Below are 23,551 nucleotides of genomic sequence, written 5' to 3'. Positions count from 1 at the left end.
GAGAAGCAATAGGGTGACAAGAGGCCTTAGGGAACTTCATAATTTAATGAAGGAGTAGAAAAGAAGGCACTGACAGAGGAAGCTGTAAAGCACCAGCCAGAGATGTAGGAGGGAACACTAACATGCAATGTCATGAAAATCAAGAGGAGACTTTTGAGGGATAGGAACTAGCCAATGTCATGTGCTCTTGTGCTTTGGTGTGTGAATGAGGAGGAAAATTATTAGGCACACTTATTTCTGCCATCATATAGCACCCTTGTGTTCTAGAGTGCAGACTTGTGTTTGCACACCTGCAAATTTTTATGACCACAATATTTTATTATTTTTTAAATTAAAAATATTTCTTTTTTTATTGTTGTTCAAGTAGTTATCTCCATTTCCCCCCCACCACTCCTACTCACAGCACCCATTCCTACCTCCCACCCTTGATTCTACACTCCATTGGCTTTGTCCATGTGATCTTTATACATGTTCCTGGAGGACCCTTCCCCATTTTCCCCCCATTATCTCCTCCATCCTCCCCTCTGGTTACTATTGGTTTGCTCTTTATTTCAATGTCTTTGGTTATATTTTACTTGCTGTTTTTTTTATTGATTAGGTTCCACTTATAGGTGAGATCATATGGTATTTGTCTTTCACTGCCTGGCTTATTTCACTTCGGATAATGCTTTCCAGATCCATCCATGCTATCACGAAGGGTAGGAGTTCCTTCTTTCTGTTGTGTAGTATTCCATTGAGTAAATGTGCCATAGTTTTTTGATCCACTGATTTACTGATGGGCACGTAGGGTGCTTCCAACACTTGTCTACTGTAAATTGTGCCGCTATGAACATATTGATACATTGGTTCTTTTGAATTGTTGTTTCAGGATTCTTAGGGTATAATCCCATCTGTGGAATTGCTGGGTCAAAAGGCAGTTCCATTTCTAGTTTTCTGAAGAAATTCCATACTGTTTTCCACAGTGGCTACACCAGTCTGCATTCCTACCAACAGTGCACTAGGGTTCCCTTTTCTACACAACCTCACCAGCACTTGTTTGTTGATTTATTTATGTTGGCCACTCTGACCAATATGAAGTGGCATCTCATTGTGGTTTTAATTTGCATATATCTGATGGCTAGTGATGCTGAGCATCCTTTCATATGTCTCTGGACCCTGTGTTTGTCCTCCTTGGAGAAGTGTCTGTCCAGGTCCTTTGCCTATTTTTTAATTAGGTGGTGTATCTTCCTGGAGTGGCGTCATGTGAGTTCTTTATATATTTTGGAGATCAAACCCTTGTCCAAGGTATCATTTGCAAATATATTTTCCCATGTAGTTGGTTCCCTTTCCATTTTGTTGATGTTTTCTTTAGCTATGCAGAAGATTTTTAATTTGATGAAGTCCCATTTCTTTATTCTTTCTTTCATGTCCCTTGCTCTAGAGGACATATTGGTGAAAGTATTGCAGGGTGGAATATCTGAGATTTTCCTGCCTATGTTCTTCTCTAAGACTTCTATGGTGTCACAACTTATATTTAAGTCTTTTATCCATCTTGAGTATATTTCCGTGTATGCTGTAATTTGGTGATCAAGTTTCATTTTTTGCATGTAACTGTCCAGATATGCCAACACCGTTTGTTGAAGAGGTTATTTTTACTCCATGTTATGCTTCTGCCCCCTTTGTCGAATATTAATTGACCATATAGACTTAGGTTTATTTCTGGGCTCTCTATTCTGTTCCATTGATCTGTTTCTGTTTTTATGCCAATACCATACTGTTTTGATTACTGTGGCCTTGTACTATAGTTTGATACCAGGTATTGTGATCCCTCCTACTTTGTTCTTCTTTCTCAAAATTGCTGCAGCTCTTCGGGGTCATTTATGATTCTATATAAATGTTTGAAATGTTCTATATCTGTGAAATATGTCATGGGTACTTTAATAGGGATTGTGTTGAATCTATAATTTGCTTTGGGTAGTATGGACATTTTGATGATATTAATTCTTCTAATCGATGAACATGGTACATGCTTCTATTTGTGTCTTCCTTAATTTCTTTCTTTAGTGTTGTGTAATTTTCTGAGTACAGGTCTTTGACCTCCTTGGTTAGGTTTATTCCTAGGTACTTTATTTTTCTTTTTTCTATAGTAAATGGGACTTTTTTCCTGATTGCTGTTTCGGATATTTTGTCGTCAGTGTCCAAAAATGCCTTTGATTTCTGAATATTGACTTTGCATCCCATTGTTTTGCCAAATTCGTTTATTAGGTCAGGTAATTTTTTGGTGGAATCTATAGGATTTTCTGTGCACACTATCAGGTCATCTGCAAAAAATGACAGTTTTGTTTCCTCCTTTCCAATTTGGATACCTTTTATTTCTTTGTCTTGTCTGATTACTATGGCTAAGACTTCCAATAAAATGTTGAATAGAAGTGGTGAAAGCGGACATTCTTGTCTTGTTCCTGGTCTTAGTGAGAAAACTTTTAGTTTTTGCCCATAGAGTATGATATTGGCTGTAGGTTTCTCATATGTGGCCTTTATTGTGTTGAGGTATGCTCCCTGTACTCCCACTTTGCTGAGTGTTTTTTTATCACAAATGGGTGTTGTACCTTAGCAAATGCTTTTTCTGCATCTATTGATATGATCATGTTATGTTTGTCTTTTGTTGATGTGATGTATTATGTTTATTGATTTGCAAATATTGTACCATCCTTGCATCCCTGGGATGAATCCCACTTGATCATGGTGGATGATCTTTTTACTGTATCGCTGGATGCGGTTTGTGAATATTTTGTTCAGGAATTTAGCATCTATGTTCATCAGCGATATTGGCCTGAAGTTTTCTTTCTTTGTTGTGTCTTTATCTGGTTTTGGGATTAGGATGATGCTGGCTTCATAAAAAGAGTTTGGGAGTCTTCCGTCTTCTTGGATTTTTTGGAATAGTTTGTGAAGGATAGGCATTAGCCCTTCCTCAAATGTTTTGTAAGAATTCTCCTGTGAAACCATCTGGGCTGTTGTGTGCCAGGAGTTTTTTGATAACTGTTTTGATTTCTTCAGGTATTACTGGTCTGTTCAGGCTTTCTGCTTCTTCTTCATTCAGTTTTGGAAGATTTTTTTCCTAGATGCTTTTCTAGAAATTTGTTCATTTCACCCAGGTTTTCATATTTCTTGGCATATAGCTGTATAACCATAATATTTTATGAGTCATTGCTTTATACTCAAGAGAAAAGAGGTTAAGGTGACTGAAAATGAATGACAACATTATCCTTAAGAATTCTTTCCTAGGATACTGCTTTGATAAACTTAGAGTTAGAATCTCAGTAGAACTGCTGCTCTCACCAATAACAATAGCTAATACATAGCACTAAATAGGAGCTAGTCACTGTTCTTAGTACTTCATCTGCATTAACTCATTAATATTAGCTGTATCTTCTCCTGTCTCAAATGGGTTACAGATGAAAAAGCAAGGTAGGAGAGATTTATAAAATACACTACTTTTTCTAAAGTACATACCACGTCAGTGACAGATAATAGTTCTAGAATAGTTCAACTTTTGATTGCTACACTGTGTTTTTTAAGAAATTTATGTGATCTTTTTCTGATCATCATTACAGTAGTTTAACATGGGCTAAATCTCCTCTTTTCCAAGAACAGAAAAAAATGTCTTACATAAGTAAAGCAGTATGATATAAAGCTTGTAATATAAAAATTGATGTTCTTTTGTGCAGTATAGTGAAACCCTGCAACAAAACATGCTCTGCAAATTACATGAATTTGGAAATGTCATTGACTTCTGATCTCCATAATAAATCAGCTTTCAACTCATCAACCTTTCAATTATGCAACCGTGTTTTACTAATTGAATATTTTGGACTCCATTTATAGTATCTCGTTGGGTTTTACCTTATTACTTCACTTGAGTTTAAAGTAACCTGTATAGACTATGCATCATAAAATTCTGGAGGGCACTGTTAACATAGACTTGCACATTTGGCAATACTGTAACCATCCCTTTAGAAGCTTTGATAAGTCTAAATACACGCTGAAGTTTAACATCATGAATGACTTGCATTAGCACAATTGTTTTTTTGCTACCTGTTTTCTGAAAACAAAACCATATGCTAAAGTGTGTTTTATCAACTTTGCAGGCGAGGAATTGCCTTGGCCTCCTTAGGAGGCCCAATTTATGCAATTGGAGGGTTAGATGACAACACTTGCTTCAACTATGTGGAGCGATATGACATAGAATGTGATCAGTGGAGTACAGTCGCACCAATGAATATTCCCCGTGGAGGAGTTGGCTCTGTGGCTCTAATAGTAAGTTATATGGCAACTTGCTCATTGGATCGTATTGTATCACATCCCTAACCAAATAGGAGAAGATCTGGTATATTCATATCTTCAATGTGCACATATCAATTATACACCATATTATTTCACAAAATGCTGCTTGCTTTCAAGATTCTGGTCTACCATCAGGATAATATATAAGTAAATTCAAAGTCTGATGTGATATGTTTTTATTTTCTCTTTACTTAGAACCATGTTTATGCAGTAGGTGGCAACGATGGAGTGGCTTCTTTATCTAGTGTGGAGCGGTATGATCCACATCTGGATAAGTGGATAGAAGTTAAAGAGATGGGTCAACGAAGAGCGGGCAATGGAGTTAGTGAGCTCCATGGTTGCTTATACGTTGTTGGTGAGTGGATGGTATTTCTCTGGTCTAATTTTTTACAGGGTATACAACTACAGTGTTATAAAACAACACAATAACACAAATTATAATGCATTTAGATTCAAGTGGAATCCGTCTTAAGGTTTGCTTTTGAAATCTTAGGGTTGACTTCATGCTTTTTTGTTTACATCTTCCTGTTTCATGTTTGAAACTTCTGCCTCCATGTAGAAGTTTAGATATACTTGCTACTCCATACTCCTAGTAAGTGTATCTAAACTAAGGGATTACATTTAAATAAGATACATATTTTTTAATCTAAGGGCAGAAATTGAATGTGCTTTGCTAAAATCTTTAAAGATCTAAGACATGTTTTTTGCATCTCAGGGGAATTATGTTGACTACTTTAAGCACTACAGGATGGGTATTAGCATCATTATATTGATTTGTGATTCGCAGGGTTGGAAGGAACCATAGGGCAGTGCTTTCTCAAACTTTGATATGCGTATGAATAATACGGAGGTATTGTTGAAATGCAGAGGAAGGGCCCAGATTCTGTATTTTTATCGGTTCCCTAGTGATAACTGATGCTATTTCTGGTCCACTCATTTCTAATAGTAAGGCTTTAAAGGACTGAGAGATGGGAATAATAATGCCTATCTTTCAAAATTGTTTTAAGAATTACAGGTGATATATGTTAAGAATCTCCAACTGCATCTGGTACTTTGTAGTTACCCAATGAATAGGTAGCTATATTGGGATTAGTAATTTCTTCCTTTGCAGAGGAAGAAACAAATTCAGAGTTTGCCACTAGCACATGTCATACTTATGTTGACGTAAATTGTTTGGTGTTACATAATTTAGAGTTTTTGAAACGAGAGTGGAATATTGTTAGCATTTACATATCTGCAAGTAATAAAAGTAATGCTGAATCTTCCAGTGCTCATGTGCATTAAAGAAGAGGAGGGATAACATAATTTACCTTCAGATCTTGCCTGATCACAGCAGTTCTGTGAAGGAGTCAGTCGCAGAGGGATGAATAACTTACTCACAGTCATATGACTAACCAGTGACAAAGCTGGAATTTGGACTTGGGTCTATGAGAAACCAGATTTTACAGTACACAGTTGCCACCTCACAGCTGCCTGTCCAGCATAGGCATTATATATGTTATGTCAATAGGAGTATCATTGTTGCTGTTACTTTTAAATCTAACCTTATAGTTAGAACAAATATGGTAAGAATAAAACAGACCCAGGTTGAACATTAAAAAAAACCCTCTAAGTCTTCAAATCCTACTTAAAACAGATATAATTGTTTTGAGTAAGAAAGCTTTGGAGGTAACTGTATGCATATGTCTCACAAGCTGGTTGCATCCTCTTTCCTCTGCTTTGAATTCTTTCTTAGACATTTATATGCATTACGTAGGGAAATGATAGGGAGCCAGTGCAAAAGAGGGCTATGAAAAATATAACCAATAAAAACTTAATCTTTTACATTAGCATGAGCAATAATTAAAACTAAACTCTTTATTATAATGAAAAAATGTTCTATGTCATGGTGGTGATGATATTTATTATCATTTGTTGATACATTTATTTGTCAAGTTATGCACATAAATTTGGTGAATTTGACCTCAGTTAAGTTGATTACATCAAGTTAAAGCCATTAGAGAAGTTACATGTTGATATTCTTTTTACTGACATTGTTTCTACATAGGGTGATCATAATATCAATACTTCTGTCTTCAGGAAAATAGGGTTAGTCACCAAAGAAAACTGTTACTCATGGAGACTGAAATAGAGCCTAAAGAGAGACATTTATTTGTAAAGGAAAAAGCAAGCACTGTTAAAATAACAGCCTATGTTTAACCCTCAGAGATGTTATAAGTAACATTGTTAGAATGATCTGCAAAGAGGACTGTCATCACCTACAATATTGTAGCCCGAGGATGTAGTCTTGGCAAAAATTGGTAGGAATTCAATCCTAGTTTACCGTTTCTAGTTATGATGGTAGTTACAGTATTAAAGGAAACAGTTGGAAAACTTTAACTTATATCTAAATGAGTCAAATGACTTAATGTAGTTTATTTTCTTCTCAAGCCTTGTTACTGTTTAAAAATATAATACACATGTACACACAGAGGAATCTCAGTGCTGTCTTGCTTGCTCATAGGAAGCTAAGGAAAAATTATAGGAATGTCTGTTGTTTTTTTTCTTTTTTCTTAAATTATATTCTTAGATACAGGGACTACAGTATTTCCTACTTTAAGATTAAATCCTTGTATTGCAATAAAATACTATTTCAATTATCTTGAATTGTAGAAAATATCTAATAGGAGTTGGTAGTGGTGATAGATGTTGAGGTGCATTTTTTCCCGGACTTTCTCTGTTCTCTAAAATGTTTTTAAAAGATTAGGTTTGTTGAAGTTGTTGAATTGAGACTTAGCAGTTAATTTCTATAAAATGTAATGCTCTTTAAAATTTTTTCTCTCTGTAGGTGGTTTTGATGATAATTCTCCTCTGAGTTCAGTTGAGCGGTATGACCCTCGAAACAACAAGTGGGATTATGTAGCAGCACTTACCACTCCCAGGGGTGGAGTGGGGATCGCAACAGTGATGGGCAAGATCTTTGCAGTTGGTGGTCATAATGGCAATGCATACTTAAATACTGTAGAAGCATTTGATCCAGTGCTGAATAGGTAATTTTTGTTATCTGCTTTAATGGGATCTTCCAGTAACTGATTACTTCACAGTGCTAAAATGCTGCTAGATGTAGTTAACATAAAACATTTGGGATATCTCATCTCCCTAAGAAAGCTTGGTCTCTTTTAAAACCTGTCCCGTAATAGGCAGTTTTTATCTTGTTGATATTTTGAGTGAATCATGCTTTGTTTCAAGATAACATTCTTTCTGCGCTGTCTTTGCAGATGGGAGCTGGTTGGATCTGTGTCTCACTGCAGAGCTGGAGCGGGTGTAGCTGTGTGTGCCTGTTTAACTAGCCAAATTCGAGATGTAGGGCACGGGCCCAATAATGTGGTTGACTGCATGTGATTTGAGTTTCGGCCATCAACGATTTAGTCTTGTCTGACAGTCAAGAAAGATGACCCAGATTTTGTATGACCATCTTTGAATAATTTTAGTTACTACTAGAGTCTTATTTAAATGTAAACTGTTGTATTGTGACTAAGTGCAACTTTTGGAATAGTAGGTAAAGAATTATTAGTAATTAAATTTGTTTCTTTCCACTTTAGCAAATAATTGAGTAGGGAAGGAAGACATTGTAACTTGAAACCATCCCTGCTCTGAAAAAAGGTTTAAAGTCATGTCAAATGTTAGAATCCCTTTTAAAAAGTGTAGATGAATCAAAATGTAAAACAGAGTCATTTGCATAGTTTTACATTTTCTTTTGCCTAAAGGTATTAACCTTAGGCAGTGGATTTTTCCTAGAGGGCACATTAGAACCTATTCATCAACACCAGGATATCAGGATAGGTAAGAAACCTTCTTTTAAAGAGCAATTCTATTTGGTGCTGATGAATTTATGCCTTGCTTTTTTGTAGGTGTTGATTTTTCAATTTCTTGGATATTTACAGAAGTAGAAACAAATGTGTCCTCTTTCTGAGTGCCACTTGGCTGCATTTTCAGAAACTTGCGGAGTGTTAGAAGATCTTAATTTCAGTTTGACTTGTTAAGATACCAAGAGACCTAGCTGAACGAATTCCACCTGAACGAATGTACACTTTTATTTTTTCATCTCATACAAAAAGGAATTTTTACATAATCAAAAGTTGAACCAGGGTAATACTACAGGAAGGCTTTAGAGTTGATGTTATTCTGGTGCCCAGTGAAGAAACCTTGAGAAAAAAAGGATATAGCTTATGTGACTGCTTAATGAGGGGAACCTTAAAATATGTGTTCAACACTCTTTTTTGACTTGTTTGATTCTGAACTCCTTATTTTGCTATTTGCCACCATCTTGGTGTTTCTAACTGTACAGAATCTGGATTAATTTATTATCAGAAAATGAATGCATTTTTACATAAACCTTATGTAGACTATAGTTTACTGGTTAGTTCAAGTCATTCATCACAAATAAAAGATATTGTTGGTAAAACAAAGATTTTTTTCCTGTTTTATTTTTTTTTTTTTTTTTTTTTTTTTTTTTTAAAGTCACATTATTTTTACTGCTGAAGAAATCAAATTTTAAAGTCCCATATCTTGGGTTTACATTTGATCGGTGTTATTTTTTTCATTATACCAAACAAAGTACTTGATCTCTCTAAAACACCTGTTTCTTCATAGAATTTTTGTGGCAGCCACATTAGCAAAGGCCTCAACTCCATGACTGGAAATGTTAAGTTCTCAATGCATAGCAACTATCATGTAATATCATTATTATTATAAACACATGCAAATACACACAGATGGCAGAAACCCACATAATGATAGAAACTTTCAATCACAAGGAAACCACAGAGCCCGAGTCTGCTCTTCTAGATCTGAGCTCTCAAAGCATTTGGTTTTGGCTATTGAACTGTGTCCTCAAGATAGCCCAATTCTACTTGTTTTCTTCTGCCCCATTTATCTGTCCTCATTCCAACCCCTTAAGACATTAAAATCTGGTCCCCATGCCGACAGTCTCTATTTCATGAGGAAAGCTGATCTGAGTCCATGCTGTCTTTTCTTAGCCTAATGTGTTTCTCCTTGTAGGGCCTCTATATGTCCTTTAGTAGGCATCCTCCAGGATCTGGGTCTGAGATCTGCCCTTGACTTCCCACCTTGTCTGCCTTGCTCATTATCTAATATTCACCAAACCCAAGCCCTCGATGAGGACCGCCAAGTGAACAATCCTCTTATTCCTATTCCTGGACTTCAAAGAAGGCACTCAAGCTTGTGGTATCCTGAGGGACCATTGTCATGAAATCAACCAGGGACCATTGCCACGAAATCAATTGGGCACAATGAGGCCCTTCCCAGGGGTCTAGTACTTGAGGCTCTGATGTCCCAAAGTCTGGGTGGACTACTAAGTCCTTGCAGTTCCAGGTCTTCTATCTAGGACAGGCAGTACCTTGAGTGAGCAGAACCCCTTGGGGCTTTTGAAAGGCCAAGAGCTCTCACCACTGCTGATTAAGCCCAAGGAGAGGAATGAAGCTCATTTCACAGTGGAAACAATCAACCATACAGTAATAACACTTTTGAAGAAGGTAAACTGTCCAAGCCAGAAAGAGTAGGTATGCTTCCTTCTTGTGTTTTCTCTGTTTTTCTTTAGTTTCCTCTGTTTTCCCAGAGTCAGCGGATGATTCCAGCTCTTCTGGAACAATTCCCACAATATATATTATGCCCGTGTGTAAATAAATCATTTTTGCAAACTATCTCACCACAGACAAAAGGCAAATAAAATAACCATGAGAGGTTGGTGATATTTTATAGCATGTGGACTTTGCCTCTGTACCTCAATCCCATTTGGATCAGATAAAAAAAAATCACTTTTAGTTCTTGGCAGAAAGTAGTTTCTGCAACCACAGCTCCTCAGGCTAATGTTGCCTCAGGCCCTTTCACAAGCTGATACTTATTTGTCAACTAAATGACTAATCATAAAACATTTTGCTGAGTGATTTTTTGTTGTTATTTGTTTGTGGTGGGTTAATCTACTCTTAATATTCACTTCAGATAGGCAGCACTGTGCTCCTCAACTATTGCTGCTCCTGCAACGTTTTATTTTCAGGTTCTCCATTTATAGAAAAGGTGCTTCCTATACATTCTGAAGTTTTTTTCTTTTCCTGAAGGTTGTTCCCATTATTTCAGCCTCTCAAATAGCCCACCTTTCTCAGTCCTTGTTATTGAATTGTTCAGAATACTTGAGCCCTTTTTTATTATTTATACTATTAGGTACCACCCTCTGGAGAAGTTTCACTTATTTCCCTGTAGTTTAAATACTTTAAGTCTCCCTTAAATAGTCATCTTGTGACCTTAAGGGTAGGTATCTTTTTCATTATATTCTGCCTTCATACATTAGTTCTATAATATGATGAAAACCCCCTTTGCCTTCTGCTGCACAGCGTGTGGGTCCAACCCACATGTGCTTGGGTTCCTGGTGTTGCCAATCACCAAATGCAGTATGTGTGTGGGATGATACGTGTCCTGCAGAAGGGTAAGCGTTTCAGCAGAAAAACATCTGGCAGGATAACAGAGAAGCTCCTCGCAACAATGCTCACGACAAGCTTGATGATCACCTGCGGAGTCAGGATGACGGTGTATCTCAAAGGGAAGCAGATGGCCACATAGAGATCAAATGCCATGACCAGCAGAATGGCTGAGTCCACCACAAAGCTGAAGTGGAGGAAGAACATCTGGGTGAGACAACCAGAGAAGGTTATTTCCTGGGAGCCAAGCCAGAGGTTACTGAGCAGTTTGGGCACTGTGGCAATGGACAAGACAAGGTCTGTGGTAGCCAGCATCGACAGGAAGAAGAACATGGGTTCATGGAGGCTGTGCTCAACTGCAATGAGGTAGAGGAGGATGCAATTGCCCACAATAGCCACAACATAGATGACACAAAAGGGAATCCCAATCCATATGTGGAATTTCTCCAGGCCAGGTATTCCCACAAGGATAAAGGAACTGGGGTTGTAACAGCTCAGGTTATACATGATCACTTCAGTACGGGATCCACTGGCTTTTGAGCCCTGAGGACAAATCAGCTGTCAGAATGGGCTATGAAAGACAACAACTCCACTCTGGTACTGGGCATGGTTGAAGACTGCAACTGTCACATTCAGGGTGCCTACATGCAAGTCAACTCCTGCCCCCTAGATGACCTGGCACCTGTAGAATTGGCCCTGATTGCCCCCTTCTATTTGCTATTATACATTATACCTTTATATATACATTATACATTATATACATTATATATACATTATATATATTATACATTTCTTAATAAACCATAGGAGATGGTTATTTTTGTAGATAAGCAATATCATGTGATTAAGCCTAAGTAACTATGTCCCTGTCTTTTTTTTTTTTTTTTTTTAATATATTTATTGATTATGCTATTACAGTTGTCCCATTTCCCCCCCCACTCCACTCCATCCTGCCCACCCCCCTCCCTCCCACATTCCCCCCCTATAGTTCATGTCCATAGGTCATACTTATAAGTTCTTTGGCTTCTACATTTCCTACACTATTTTTACCCTCCCCCTGTCTATTTTCCACCTATCATCTATGCTACTTATTCTCTGTACCTTCCCCCCCTCACCCCCTCCCACTCCCTTAATGACAACCCTCATGTTCTAGTTGTTTGCCTAGTTTGCTCTCGTTTTTGTTTTATGTGTGGCCGTTAATAACTGTGAGTTTGCTGTCATTTTTACTGTTCCTATTTTTTATCTTCTTTTTCTTAGGTAACTCCCTTTAACATTTCATATAATAAGGGCTTGGTGATGATGAACTTCTTTAACTTGACCTTATCTGAAAAGCACTTTATCTTCCCTTCCATTCTAAGTGATAGCTTTGCTGGATACAGTAATCTTGGATGTAGATCCTTGCGTTTAATCTTGGGTAATGTAATTATGATGTGCCTTGGCGTGTTCCTCCTTGGGTCCAGCTTCTTTGGGACTCTCTGAGCTTCCTGGACTTCCTGGAAGTCTATTTCCTTTGCCAGATTAGGGAAGTTCTCCTTCATTATTTGTTCAAATAAGTTTTCAATTTTTTGTTCTTCCTCTTCTCCTTCTGGCACCCCTATAATTCGGATGTTGGAACGTTTCAAGGCGTCCGGGAGGTTCCTAAGCCTCTCCTCATTTTTCCAAGTTCTTGTTTCTTCATTCTTTTCTGGTTGGATGTTTGTTTCTTCCTTCTGGTCCACACCATTGATTTGAGTCCCAGTTTCCTTCGCATCACTATTGGTTCCCTGTACATTTTCCTTTGTTTCTCTTAGCATAGGCTTCATTTTTTCATCTGTTTTTCGAATAGATTCAACCAAGTCTGTGAGCATATTGATAACCAGTGCTTTGAACTGTGCATCGGATAGGTTGGCTATCTCTTCGTCGCTTAGTTGTATTTTTTCTGGAGCTTTGAAGTGTTCTGTCATTTGGGCCATTTTTTTTTTTTTTGTCTTGGCGTGTCTGTTACTTTAAGGGGCGGAGCCTTAGGTGTTCCCAGGGGTGGGGTAATGCTGGTGGCTGCGCTGTGACGCTGTACGTGGGGGAGGGGCCGAGTGGGAGCAATGGCGCCCGCCTCACTCTCCTCCGGATTTCAGTCTTTCACTCCGCTACCCACAATCAAACTGGGCCCCTCTGGTGCTGGTTCCCGAGTAAGTGGGCCTGTGCACACTCTAGGCCCCTGTGGGTCTCTCCAACAACCTCTCCTGTGAGGCTAGGAGTCTCTCCTGCTGCCGCCCCAACGCCCACGGGCGTTTTCAATCAGAGGTTTGAGGCTTTATTTCTCCCGTGCTGGAGCCCTGGGTTACGCAATCTGCTTCGCTCCCCGCCGTTCGTCCCGGTTTATCTGTGCACGAATGTGGGGCCGCGGGGTGCTACCCGCTGCTCTGCCTGTCCCGATCTCTGCCACTCTGAGTCCGGCCCTCCGGGTTTATCTGTGCAAATGTGGGGCCGCAGGGTCTGCTAGTGCTCGGACTGCCTGCGCCATCCGTCCCACACTCCGCCAGTCTCAGTCCCGCCACAGCCACGCGAGTCCTCTCCACCCCGGTGCCCGTCTTCGCCCCTCCTACCAGTCTGGATGAATGTTTATTTTCTATTTTCTTGGTGTTGGTCCCCCTTGCTGTTCGATTCTCTGTCAGTTCTGGTTGTGCGAGGAGGCGCAGTGTGTCTACCTACGCCGCCATCTTGGTTCTCCTTTCCTGTTTTATTTAATCCCCTTTGGTATATTTATTGAACTTGAATTGAAAATATTTCTGTACGTTAATTTGAAGCCAGGATATTCATATACCTACAGATTTAACAGCTTTTGATGGTTTTAACCAGCATTATAAAATGACCTATTCATTATATGTATATATTTTTATAAATATTTATGAAGAATATTAAATATTTTCTATTTTGTATTTGCAATGCAGTTTGATACTTCTGTTCCAGACCTTTCTAAATTTTCCTTTAGTCATGCCTTAGAATTCAGTATAGTTCACTACTGGTCAGTCTTCTGGTTCACAGGGAAGCAGGGGAATGAAAAACACTAACCCCATCTAGCCAGCCCTGAAGTTCATTACCTAGTTAAGCAGCGCTGGAGGTCTTCATTAAAGGGCAACCTGGGCTTGTCAGTGCAGTAGATCAAAAAGCTACATTACAAAAGCTAGTATCTATTAGGTATGATAGACCCTCCAAAAAAAAGAGGCAAAATTGTAGGAGAGCTCAGCGTAGCAGAAAAAGGTCTTTCATGAAGCAGATTTAAAAGTTCCCAAATTATGCCATTTTTTTGCTCTCAGCCTGTGAGCAAGTTCATATGTCACTGCTGGATCTGAACCAGTGTTCTCTTATATAACTATAACCATATTCAGACGGTCCCCAGTGCATTTAACTCTGTAGGACTTACAAGACTGGCTACAACTGGCCGAATGTAGAGAATAAGTCTCAAAACCTGGCTTCAACTGTGTATTTGTCATATCTGATGGTGTTCCTGTATTACAGTGCTTGTCAAGCTGTAGTTACTAGTTAGTTTGTTCTGTTTATTTGGTGGTGAAGGGGATTTTGATCTTATTTCTAAGATTATTTAAAATATTTTTTCTTTAACATCTCTGCCTTTGTCATGTGTATAGAATTTAGGAATAGAAAGATGTTACATTTCCAATTGTGATTTTTATTTTACAGTAGTCATCTAACATACTAAGTTGGTACCCCAGCTACCCATAAAATACGAACTACTCATAGGAGAAGTCACATGAAGCAAACGGAAATGTGGCTGACTGGCAGGCACATTATGTGTGCACAGTCAGAAGCGCAGCCTTGAAGGACCTGGCAGTGGTTGAAAAGATAAATAGCGGAATCATATGCCCAATCTCTTTAGTAAACACATATTCTTTAAGATATGAAATGAGAATCAGGCTGAAGGAATCATGGAGTTGAAAGATGATTATATTCATAGGTATAAAGAGATGAAATATTAAAAGATGGCTCCGTGATTGTGAGGCCTGTTACTTTAGCTCAGATGTTAAAATGCCCATCAAAAAGTGATATAAAATAGAGCTAAATTTTGAAATTGTACATGGAAAAAAGAAAAAATGAAAATTTGCATATTATTTCTTCAGGATATATTTCTAGGTGCTTTTGTGTGATTTTCCCATATAGTCATTAAAGCCACTGCTTTACTGTTATTGCACTGCCACTTTAAAAACAAATTACTTGATATTGTTTTTGACTAATTTCACCATATTTTGTGTAACTAATTGATTATTTTTTAATGTCTGAATAAACCTTGTATTCCCTCTGAGGAGTATTATTCATTCTCTTAATTACCATATGTATTTTGAACTTAAAATGCTATGAAATGTCTAGTTAAGAGATTGTTGAAATTGCATAAACTACTCTTGCAAATGATAAATGTGAAACATTTTTTGTTCCCTTTTCCTCCGTGTAGAGAATGCATTTAGAATCTATTCATGTCTTATCAGTTAAGAATGTTTTCTGTGATTTCTCATCTCAGACTTTTAAAGAAATTACTATTGGGATGCCGTTGGCTCTGTCTCTTTTCCCCTTTATGTGGAGTTTACAGGTGGCAATAAAACTTCAACATAATATTGTCTTAAGACCATATATAAATTTGTATAGTAATACTCCAGAGCAAATCAAAATAATAAATTATTATATACACTATCAAGTACTGAGATCAAAGAGTTGGGTTCATATCAACGCTATTTATTAAAATACATTGCATCTATTCTAAATAGGAATGTCTTTCTATACAGTCGGTAAAACTTCTCACTGATTACTTTTATGAATTTTATCAAAGCAATGTAATTATTTATTCTCCATCACTCAAATACAAATTGATTTAGTAGGTTGGCTGCAATATTTTTCTCATAAAAAGGATCTTTCTGTTTAATTGAAAATAGGAAGATGTTTGTTACCCTTACAAAAGTTAAAGGTAACCGGTACAATCGGCCACTAAGCAACTGTCTCTCAAGCAATTGCAGACCTGTACTGTATAGAAATAAGATTCATTATGCATTAAGATGAATGTTGTCCTTCTAGGTAGTAACTTCATGAAGGTACATTTTTTTTTAGCTGTGTTGTCATTGCTAAAAACTAATCTGAAACTCCTCTTTGGAAAAGCAGCCTGAAGATCCCATTTGTCATCTAAGAACTGGTCTCATGAAAGTCACGTTGATTTTGAGCAGGGTCTTAACTTGGCTGTGGTCCTGAGTGCTTTATTCATCATACTTGATTCAAAATATTTCATGCTTATCACAGGTGCAGTCTACCCACAAAGAATATTTTCTTTCACTGGAAAAAATTTTTCAAAAGTAAACAGTTTTAGTGGAAGAGTACTAAAGTCACCCTGAGCAATAGCTCCTCCAGTGAATGAAGTATATCGCTTCTTTGAGGGCAAACTTTACTTGAATGCAAAAAAATTCTAGTTGTTTTTGTTGCTGTTTTGACAAATCGTTCTTCCATTATCTTAATGATTGAGGCTAAATTCAGTCTTCCTGAACAAATGTGTTAGAATATGAGTTAAGAATAGGAATTTCTTAAACTTGAGCACTAGTCATGGGGAGTATTGATACGTATAATTTTTTAAATGTATAGTCTGTACCAGTTATTTTATAACAACATTTTAAATAATATTTTAATCTCTACAGTAATTCTGCATTTCACAGTTAAAAAATAGTTTCAAAGACATTAAGTGTTTTAAGACCCACAACTAATCAGTAGTTGACCAGTGTTCTTTATGACTGAAAAAGTTAACTGTTCCACCTAACTAGCTACATAACTCTGCTTTCACAAGATGGTCTGTATGCCTTTAAGGGAAGATGATGTGCTTTTTCAGTCTCTTCTTAGCAATATAAAAGTATTTCTGGTCACTATATTTCTTCTTTTTTGACACTTTCCTGTTATTTTATTGAGATGTAATTGACCTATTAGTTTCAGGTGTACAGCATGATTCGCTCTCTGTGCATTGTGAAATGGTCACCACAGTTAGTCTAGTTGAACATCCATCACCGTCCATAGCAACTTTCAAATAGGTGATGCAGTATTACTAACTACAGTCACAATGCTGTACGTAACATCCCCAGGACTTAGAACTGGTCTTTGCTATCCTTCACCCGTTTCACCTACTCCCTACAACTAGCTGCCTCTGGTAGCCACTGGTCACCATATTTCTGTATGTATTTGATACATATATAAAATATATGCAACATAGATGTTATCAAGTATACTAATAAAACACTCATATACCTACTTCCTAACTAAGAACTAGAACATTTCTGGTAGGATCGACTCTACATTAGTGTGCCTTCTCAATTCCAATGCCCGCCTACCCTTCTACCTGAGAGGTAAGTATCCTGAATCGATCATTAGTTTGCTTTTTTTCCTTTAGTTTTTTATACATATATCCCTAAGTTACATATTGTTTACTTTTATTGATGAGCTTCATAAAAAATATATATATATCGCCCTGGCTGGTGTAGCTCAATGGATTGAGTGCAGGCCTGCAAACCAAAGGGTCACCGGTTTGATTCCCAGTCAGGGCACATGCCTGGGTTGCAGTCCTGTTCCCCAGCTGGGGGCACATGAGAGCAACTACACATTGATGTTTCTCTCCCTCTCTTTCTCCCTCCCTTCCCCTCTGTCTATAAGTAAATAAATAAATAAATAAAAATAGTATCATACTGATATGTTAGTCTTATGTATTTTATTTTTTTTATTCAACAGATTTATTTTTGTAATTTTTTTCCAACTGTATTAGTCTCTTTTTATTCTTTTGGTAATCTCTTCCAGTTCTGTTTGTAGGTGATGAAATGTCTAAGAAATCCACTTCAGATGTTGGCTCTCCTGTGAGCCTGGTCTTTCCCTTTACTTCAACTCCGAATTAAGACTTTTGATCCTCATTTTTTTATATTCCAGTCTCACGAGTTGTTTTTACTGTAGAAATTATCTGAAGACAGTCTTATGCTTTAGTAGTGGTGTATAACCAGGCTTTAGCTTCTCCAGGAATTCTATACAGGATGAATTTAAATATGTACTAAACTAAGAGGCATTCTCTCAAATGAGTTTTAATAATTTTATTTTTATACAACCTACATGCCATTCATTTCTTAAAAACGATGCCTCCACTCCAAATCAAGGTCAAAATAAATGAAGAGCTCAAGATAACATTGGCCCCATTTGTCCTAGTCCTAGTGTGTGGATGAAAAGCAGCAGCCAGTTACGATGACCCAAATTCCAGATTCTTAACTGTTTTCCTTCTATAAACCATCCTTAAAGAGAATCATATGCGGGGGTGCACCATCCTCACGGTACTTCTGCAGAGCAACCGTGCCATCTGGATTCAGGTTTTCATCAATCAAGAACTAGGAGTTTTGAAATTAGCAAGGATATGCTCAATTTGTTCAGTAGCCCCTGTCATAAAAGGCTTTGCTCTTCCTGGTCTCTCTTCTTCGTTTCCCTTTGGTTGATTTCATGTCATCTTTGATGTACTTCTCGTAGGCTTTTCTTGTGAAGCTTGTTTCTTGCAAATGATGGTTCATGACAATATCAACACCAGTGACGGCTGTGCTTTCGGAAACCTTGCCCTCAGGACCTTCAGTGGAGATGTTTCCACCAATGACCAAGTCATCAATGTTACCCTCTGTCCCACTGTTGCTCTTTCCCCTCCAGGCACAGCCCGACTGTAATCATCCAGATGCTGTAGATACCAGAAAACATGTCATCCTTGCTGATGAGGTTACCGGCAGCTGGGAGGAGAGGAGGGCTATGCTAGCTTAGGTGGTGCTTGGGGGTTGGGGGCACCTGGCGGAAAAGTTGTAATTTGTGTTGCATATAGTTTTTCTTGGCTTGTAACAGTGCTAAAATGAACAGTCATATTTCATATAGTTTCTTGGTACATGTGTGCAAGAGTATCTTTTAGAGTATATGCCTACAAGTAGAGTTGGTTGTAGGTATGTGCTTGGTTAGCTTTGTATCAGTTTTATAAATAATACAGGTTTTTCCAAAGTGGTGTGCCAGTTGACATGGTTTACCACTTGCTTGCTATTGTAACACCTAATTCTTGCCAATCTAGCAGGTATAAAATTATGTTTCATTGTGGTTTTATTTTTCCCTTATTGATTAAATATATTTCTTTGATTACTTGTCATTCCTGTTCCTTCTGTGAAATACTTCTTGATGTTTTTTCACTATTTTTCCTATTTGTATTTTTTCTATTTTTGTATTTAAGAATTCTTCGTAATGTATTCTAATATTTCCATTTATTTTTATTGAACATATCTGTCCAGTTTGAGGCTTGTGGTTATCATTTTGGTGTTTTGGTAAGAAAAATTAATTAAACATTCAAATGTAGTTCTTTTTGTGTCTTAAGAAATTTCTTACCATCTCTTCTAAAAGTCAGAAAGTTGTAAATTGAACATGTGATCCAGCAGTTCTTATCTCAGTATATTCTCGATAGAACTGCGTGCATGTGTGCAACAATCATAATACTAACTGGATTTTCCTTCAATATTAAAAAAATGGTTAAACACACTATGGTATGGTCATTACAATGGAATACTATCCAATCAGGAACGTAACTTATTACTACACAAAATATGGAGAAACCTCACCAACCCAGAAACAAAATCGTACATTATGACTGAATCAATTTATACAAAGTATATAAAACAGGCAAAATTAATCCATCCTATTAGAAGAGTTGGGAGGGTAGTTAACTTTAAGGAGCACAGAAAGGACAGTAGTTAGGAATCAGAGGGCTTTTGCAGAAACAAATTTTTACTTCAGTGGGTGGTGGTTACACAGGTGTGTTCATTTTCTGTTACCTCATTGAGCTATATGTTACAAAAGGTCTGTCCAGAAAAAGTCCAGCCACTGTTAATATAATGAGAACAGTTTTTGTGACATCAGTGTAACCTGGTGGCCAAGGAGAGTGGACTGGCATGTACATGTGTGAACAATGACAACTTCAATGTACTAGTCAGTGAGGTGGTAGACACCATTGAGTGAGCATGTGTACTGTGTGGCCATCACATTCAAAATGATTGTGCAAGTAGAGCAACCAATCTGCTTCAAATTCTGCATTAAGCTTGAATATTTCTGTGTGGAAACTATTCAGATGATTCAGAAGGCTTTCGGGGATGATGCAATGAGTGCAGCACACATAAGGGTGTGGCACAGATGCTTCAAAGATGGTCAAGAATCTGTTGAAAGTGATCCATGTTCTGCAAGGCCTGCAACCAACAGATCACCTGAGAATGTTGAATGTGTATGGGCTACAATCAACAAAGATCAGTGAGTGACAGTGTGAGAACTAGAAGCCGATCTGGGGATTCCAAAAACTACCGTTAACGGTCTTAAGACACAAGTGGCAGACACAAGCCCCGTGGGCCGAATCCAGCCCTCCACCTTGTTTTATCCGGCCTGGCACCTTGTTTCTACCCAGCAGCAGCACTGAGCTCCTTGCCCCTAGTCAAGGAGTAGTTACATTTATACAGTCCTAAAATTACATACGGCCCTTTGAAGGCAACCGCCAGGCCGATGTGGCCCCAGTGAAAATGAGTTTGTCACCCCTGGTTTAACACAGGGACGAGCAAGTCTTCCCTCCTTATTTTTCTTAAGGAGTGGTCTTGGTCTTTCACTCTTTCATTAAATAGAATTAGTTTGTCAAGCATTTTGGGAAAAGAGCAACTTCAGTAGATTAAAGAAATAGAATCACATTTAACATGTAGGTTAATTAGGGAGTATTGACAGCTCTACAATATTGAATGTAGGTTTTGCTATTCTTAATTAGGGCAAGGAAATTTCAAATAGCGGTTGAATTTTATAAGTTGCCTTTTTTCTTCTCGAGGTAAACATGGTTTTTCTACTTTAATCTGGTAATGGGGTGAATTACATCTGAAAATGTTTTTATTTTACTGTCATTTTTTATATATAAAAATTTTTCAGTTTTAAAGTACAATTGACAAAATTGTATATATTTAAAGTGCAAAATGTGATGATTTGACATGAATACTTTGTGAAATGATTGCTACAAACAGGTTGATGAACTCATCCATCATGTCCGTTATCTTTGTGTGTGGTAAGAAAGTTTATTCCACAAATTTTGTGGAATAAGGGCCACAGCACTTATTGTTATTCTTGATAGTTTTACTAGACACAGTTCTAGTGAGTTTTGTCTTAATTTTTTGAAGTTCTTTTTCTGGTGTCATGGTTTCCTTTGTATTTCAAGTCATCTGCCATCTACAGGGTTTCCTTTTTCTCTCTGCTGCTTTTAGGATCTCATCTGGTCTGCAGTTTCCCTACAAGGCCACCTGGGTGTGTCTTTGTATTTGTCATGCTAGTGCAGCTGTAATTCTTACATCTGCGAGGCTTTCTGCTCTGAAAATTTTTGCCATGGACAAAACTTGAATATTACTGTTCTCTTTTTCTAACGTTCATTTCTGTATAATCTGCTCTTAATTATTAAAGGTTTCATTTCAGTTACAATGTTTTCATTTCTGAAAGTTGTATTTCATTTTCTTTTACATAAGCCTGGTTGTTTGATGGACTCAGTTCTTTTTGTTTTTTTATCATTTTCATTCTTTGGGCATTTTCATACTTTGTATCCTGTGGCTGATAAATCCAGTATCTTGTCATCGGGAGTCTAAATTTATTTATTGTCTCTGACTTTTTCCGTATGGCGCTATCCTTTCCTGAGTTTGGTGACATTCTTTTGTAAACTCACACACTTAGTGGAACCTGTAGAAATCTAGAGGTTCCTAATTGGGCATGTCCTCCGTGACAGGTTTTGCATTTGCTTCTCCAGGCCAGGAACTGCTCCTGGGACTCGTTAGCTCTCCTCTGGCCTGATTCCCAGTGCTGGGGTTTGACTCCTCCCCTTGACTGAGGTGCTCAGTCTCCCAGTCTCAGCCTTGACAATGGCCTTTGTCCTCAGAGCAACCAGTCTTCTGTTTACTTACCACTCCTGCTCAGGTTCCAGCTGATACATAAATTGGCCTGGGAGGTTTCCTTGTTTGCTGTTTTGAGAATTCAGTAAAGTACTTAAAAAGTATGTTGTTTATAATTTACCTGAGAACTAACAGTGATAGGACAGGCTTTATATTATCTGGACATTCATAACCCCCAGAGCAGAATGTTGCCACTACCGTTCCACAGGTGCCAAAAGGCAGTTTTATCTTAATATTCACCTACCTTTCTCTTGTGCACTAAAAGTCCCTCCATGAAAGTTATTTGTTGAGTATCTTCGTAGACCTTAACGGAATGATCCCATCTATTTCTCATACTTGAAGCCCTTGAGTAAATTTAGTTTATGAAAGTATAATTCATCACATGTAAGATTACTTACATGTGTCCATCACTTCGTATCTCTGCCCTGAATGTCTCAATTATCACTTTATATACACCCGTCCCTTAGCACATTGATGTGTTGTTCTAAGTCCCTTTGTAAGTACGACTCCGTGTACTGATGTAGGTTCAGAAAATAATTGCCTGGAACTTTGCAACTGTTTTTTGTTTTTAATTTGTTTTGGCTGTTCGCCAAAAGTAGTAACATTTTTACCTGACCATAAATTCCCTGATTTCTCCCTATTCGTCTGTAAACAACGATCATTTTTCCTGCTGGAAACCAGAGCTCAGGGCTGAATGACACAGTGGCTGTTTGTGTTACACACTAACACAGTGCCATAGTTTTCCTTCTGTCTGCTCCATTTCTTATGCAGTACTAAGTGTGCTTTTTTGCAAGTCTTTTTTATTTTGAGGTAAATTTTATATAAAATTCACCCACTGTGTTTACAGTTCATGATTTAATGCCGACATCACGGTAAGCCAGCTTTGGGACATTTCATCACCCCCTCAAAACTCTCAGGGGCCCTTCTTACAGTCAGTCTCTCCTCCCCTCCCTGCCTCACCTCAGAGGCAAGCAGCCTTTGCTGGGTAGTGCATAAGTGAAATAACACTCTAGTCGTTTGCATTGGGCTTTCACTTAGCAGATTTTTAAGTTCATTTCACCCATACTGTAACATTTTTATTGCTGAGTATTCCATTCTATGGGTAACCACATTTTATTTATCCATTCACTAGGTCATTTTGATTCTTTCCCACTTTTGGCTGTTATGCCTAATGCTGCCATGAACGTTTATGAGTATGTCTTAATGTGAACGTGTTTCCATTTTTCTTAGGTGGGATCATACAAGTGGAATTGCTGGGTTGTAACAGACTTTTAAAGAAAATAGTAAACTTATCCACAGTGGCTATGTTACTGAACACAGATCTGGCTGCCTGCTGCTACGAAAGCCTAGACTCGAGAGGCAGGTGCTGATGTAAAGGAAAGTGGTTTATTTTCAGGTGCCAGCAACCTGGAAGATGGAGAACTCAGAGCCCATGTCCACTTCTCAGTGGAGGCAGAGGTTTTTATAAGGAGGGAGAGGGGAACAGAACAAAAAGATCAACAGCAGAGGGGGGTGCAAAGTTCTCTACGCACAGAGGAGCACAGTCCTTTCTGATAAGGCGAGTGACGGTCCAGTGCGCGTCGTCCAGGTTTAGTCATCCCGGCTCCATGGATGGAAGCCAGCAAACCTGAAGCAGGTACGCGTGAAGGTCAGAGTCTGTCTCCCTCGAGCAGTTGGTTCCTAGGATTCTTATACACACGTGCTATTTATCTGCAAGCTACGTATTAGAGTCAGCACTTACAGAAACGATGTCAGAAGAATGGTGGGGTTGCCTGGACTGGTGTGGCTCAGCGGGTT

At 38.0% G+C, this 23,551-nt stretch overlaps 2 protein-coding genes and 1 pseudogene across 3 annotated transcripts in view; 1 reads left to right on the top strand and 2 right to left on the bottom strand.

The window, feature by feature from the left end:
• KLHL8 (kelch like family member 8) overlaps positions 1–8,768 on the top strand; it is a 71,520-nt gene extending 62,752 nt beyond the window's left edge. For both annotated transcript variants that reach the window (XM_024574751.3, XM_053922527.1), the window contains 4 exons: positions 4,125–4,293; positions 4,516–4,675; positions 7,148–7,349; positions 7,578–8,768. In XM_024574751.3, coding sequence (XP_024430519.1) covers positions 4,125–4,293; positions 4,516–4,675; positions 7,148–7,349; positions 7,578–7,701 — 655 coding nt within the window. In that variant the 3' untranslated portion in view covers positions 7,702–8,768. The remainder of the gene's footprint in view (positions 1–4,124; positions 4,294–4,515; positions 4,676–7,147; positions 7,350–7,577) is intronic.
• A 1,986-nt stretch (positions 8,769–10,754) lies between these two features.
• On the bottom strand, positions 10,755–11,300 carry LOC128780753 (olfactory receptor 52H1-like). The gene has a single exon (XM_053923462.1). It carries the CDS (start codon positions 11,298–11,300, stop codon positions 10,755–10,757), a length of 546 nt encoding a protein of 181 aa, XP_053779437.1.
• A 6,101-nt stretch (positions 11,301–17,401) lies between these two features.
• Positions 17,402–18,772, bottom strand: LOC112317836 (translationally-controlled tumor protein-like; annotated as a pseudogene).
• Between the last annotated feature and the right edge of the window lie 4,779 nt (positions 18,773–23,551).

The sequence above is a fragment of the Desmodus rotundus genome, chromosome 4 (assembly GCF_022682495.2).
Source record: "Desmodus rotundus isolate HL8 chromosome 4, HLdesRot8A.1, whole genome shotgun sequence".
NCBI lineage: Eukaryota > Metazoa > Chordata > Mammalia > Chiroptera > Phyllostomidae > Desmodus > Desmodus rotundus.
Note: the sequence above shows the minus strand (reverse complement) of the source record. Positions and strands in the feature narration are given on the sequence as shown.

Bases quoted from the DNA above. Each gene is read 5' to 3' on its own strand.
- LOC128780753 (XM_053923462.1), bottom strand. From the start codon at position 11,300: ATGTATAACCTGAGCTGTTACAACCCCAGTTCCTTTATCCTTGTGGGA.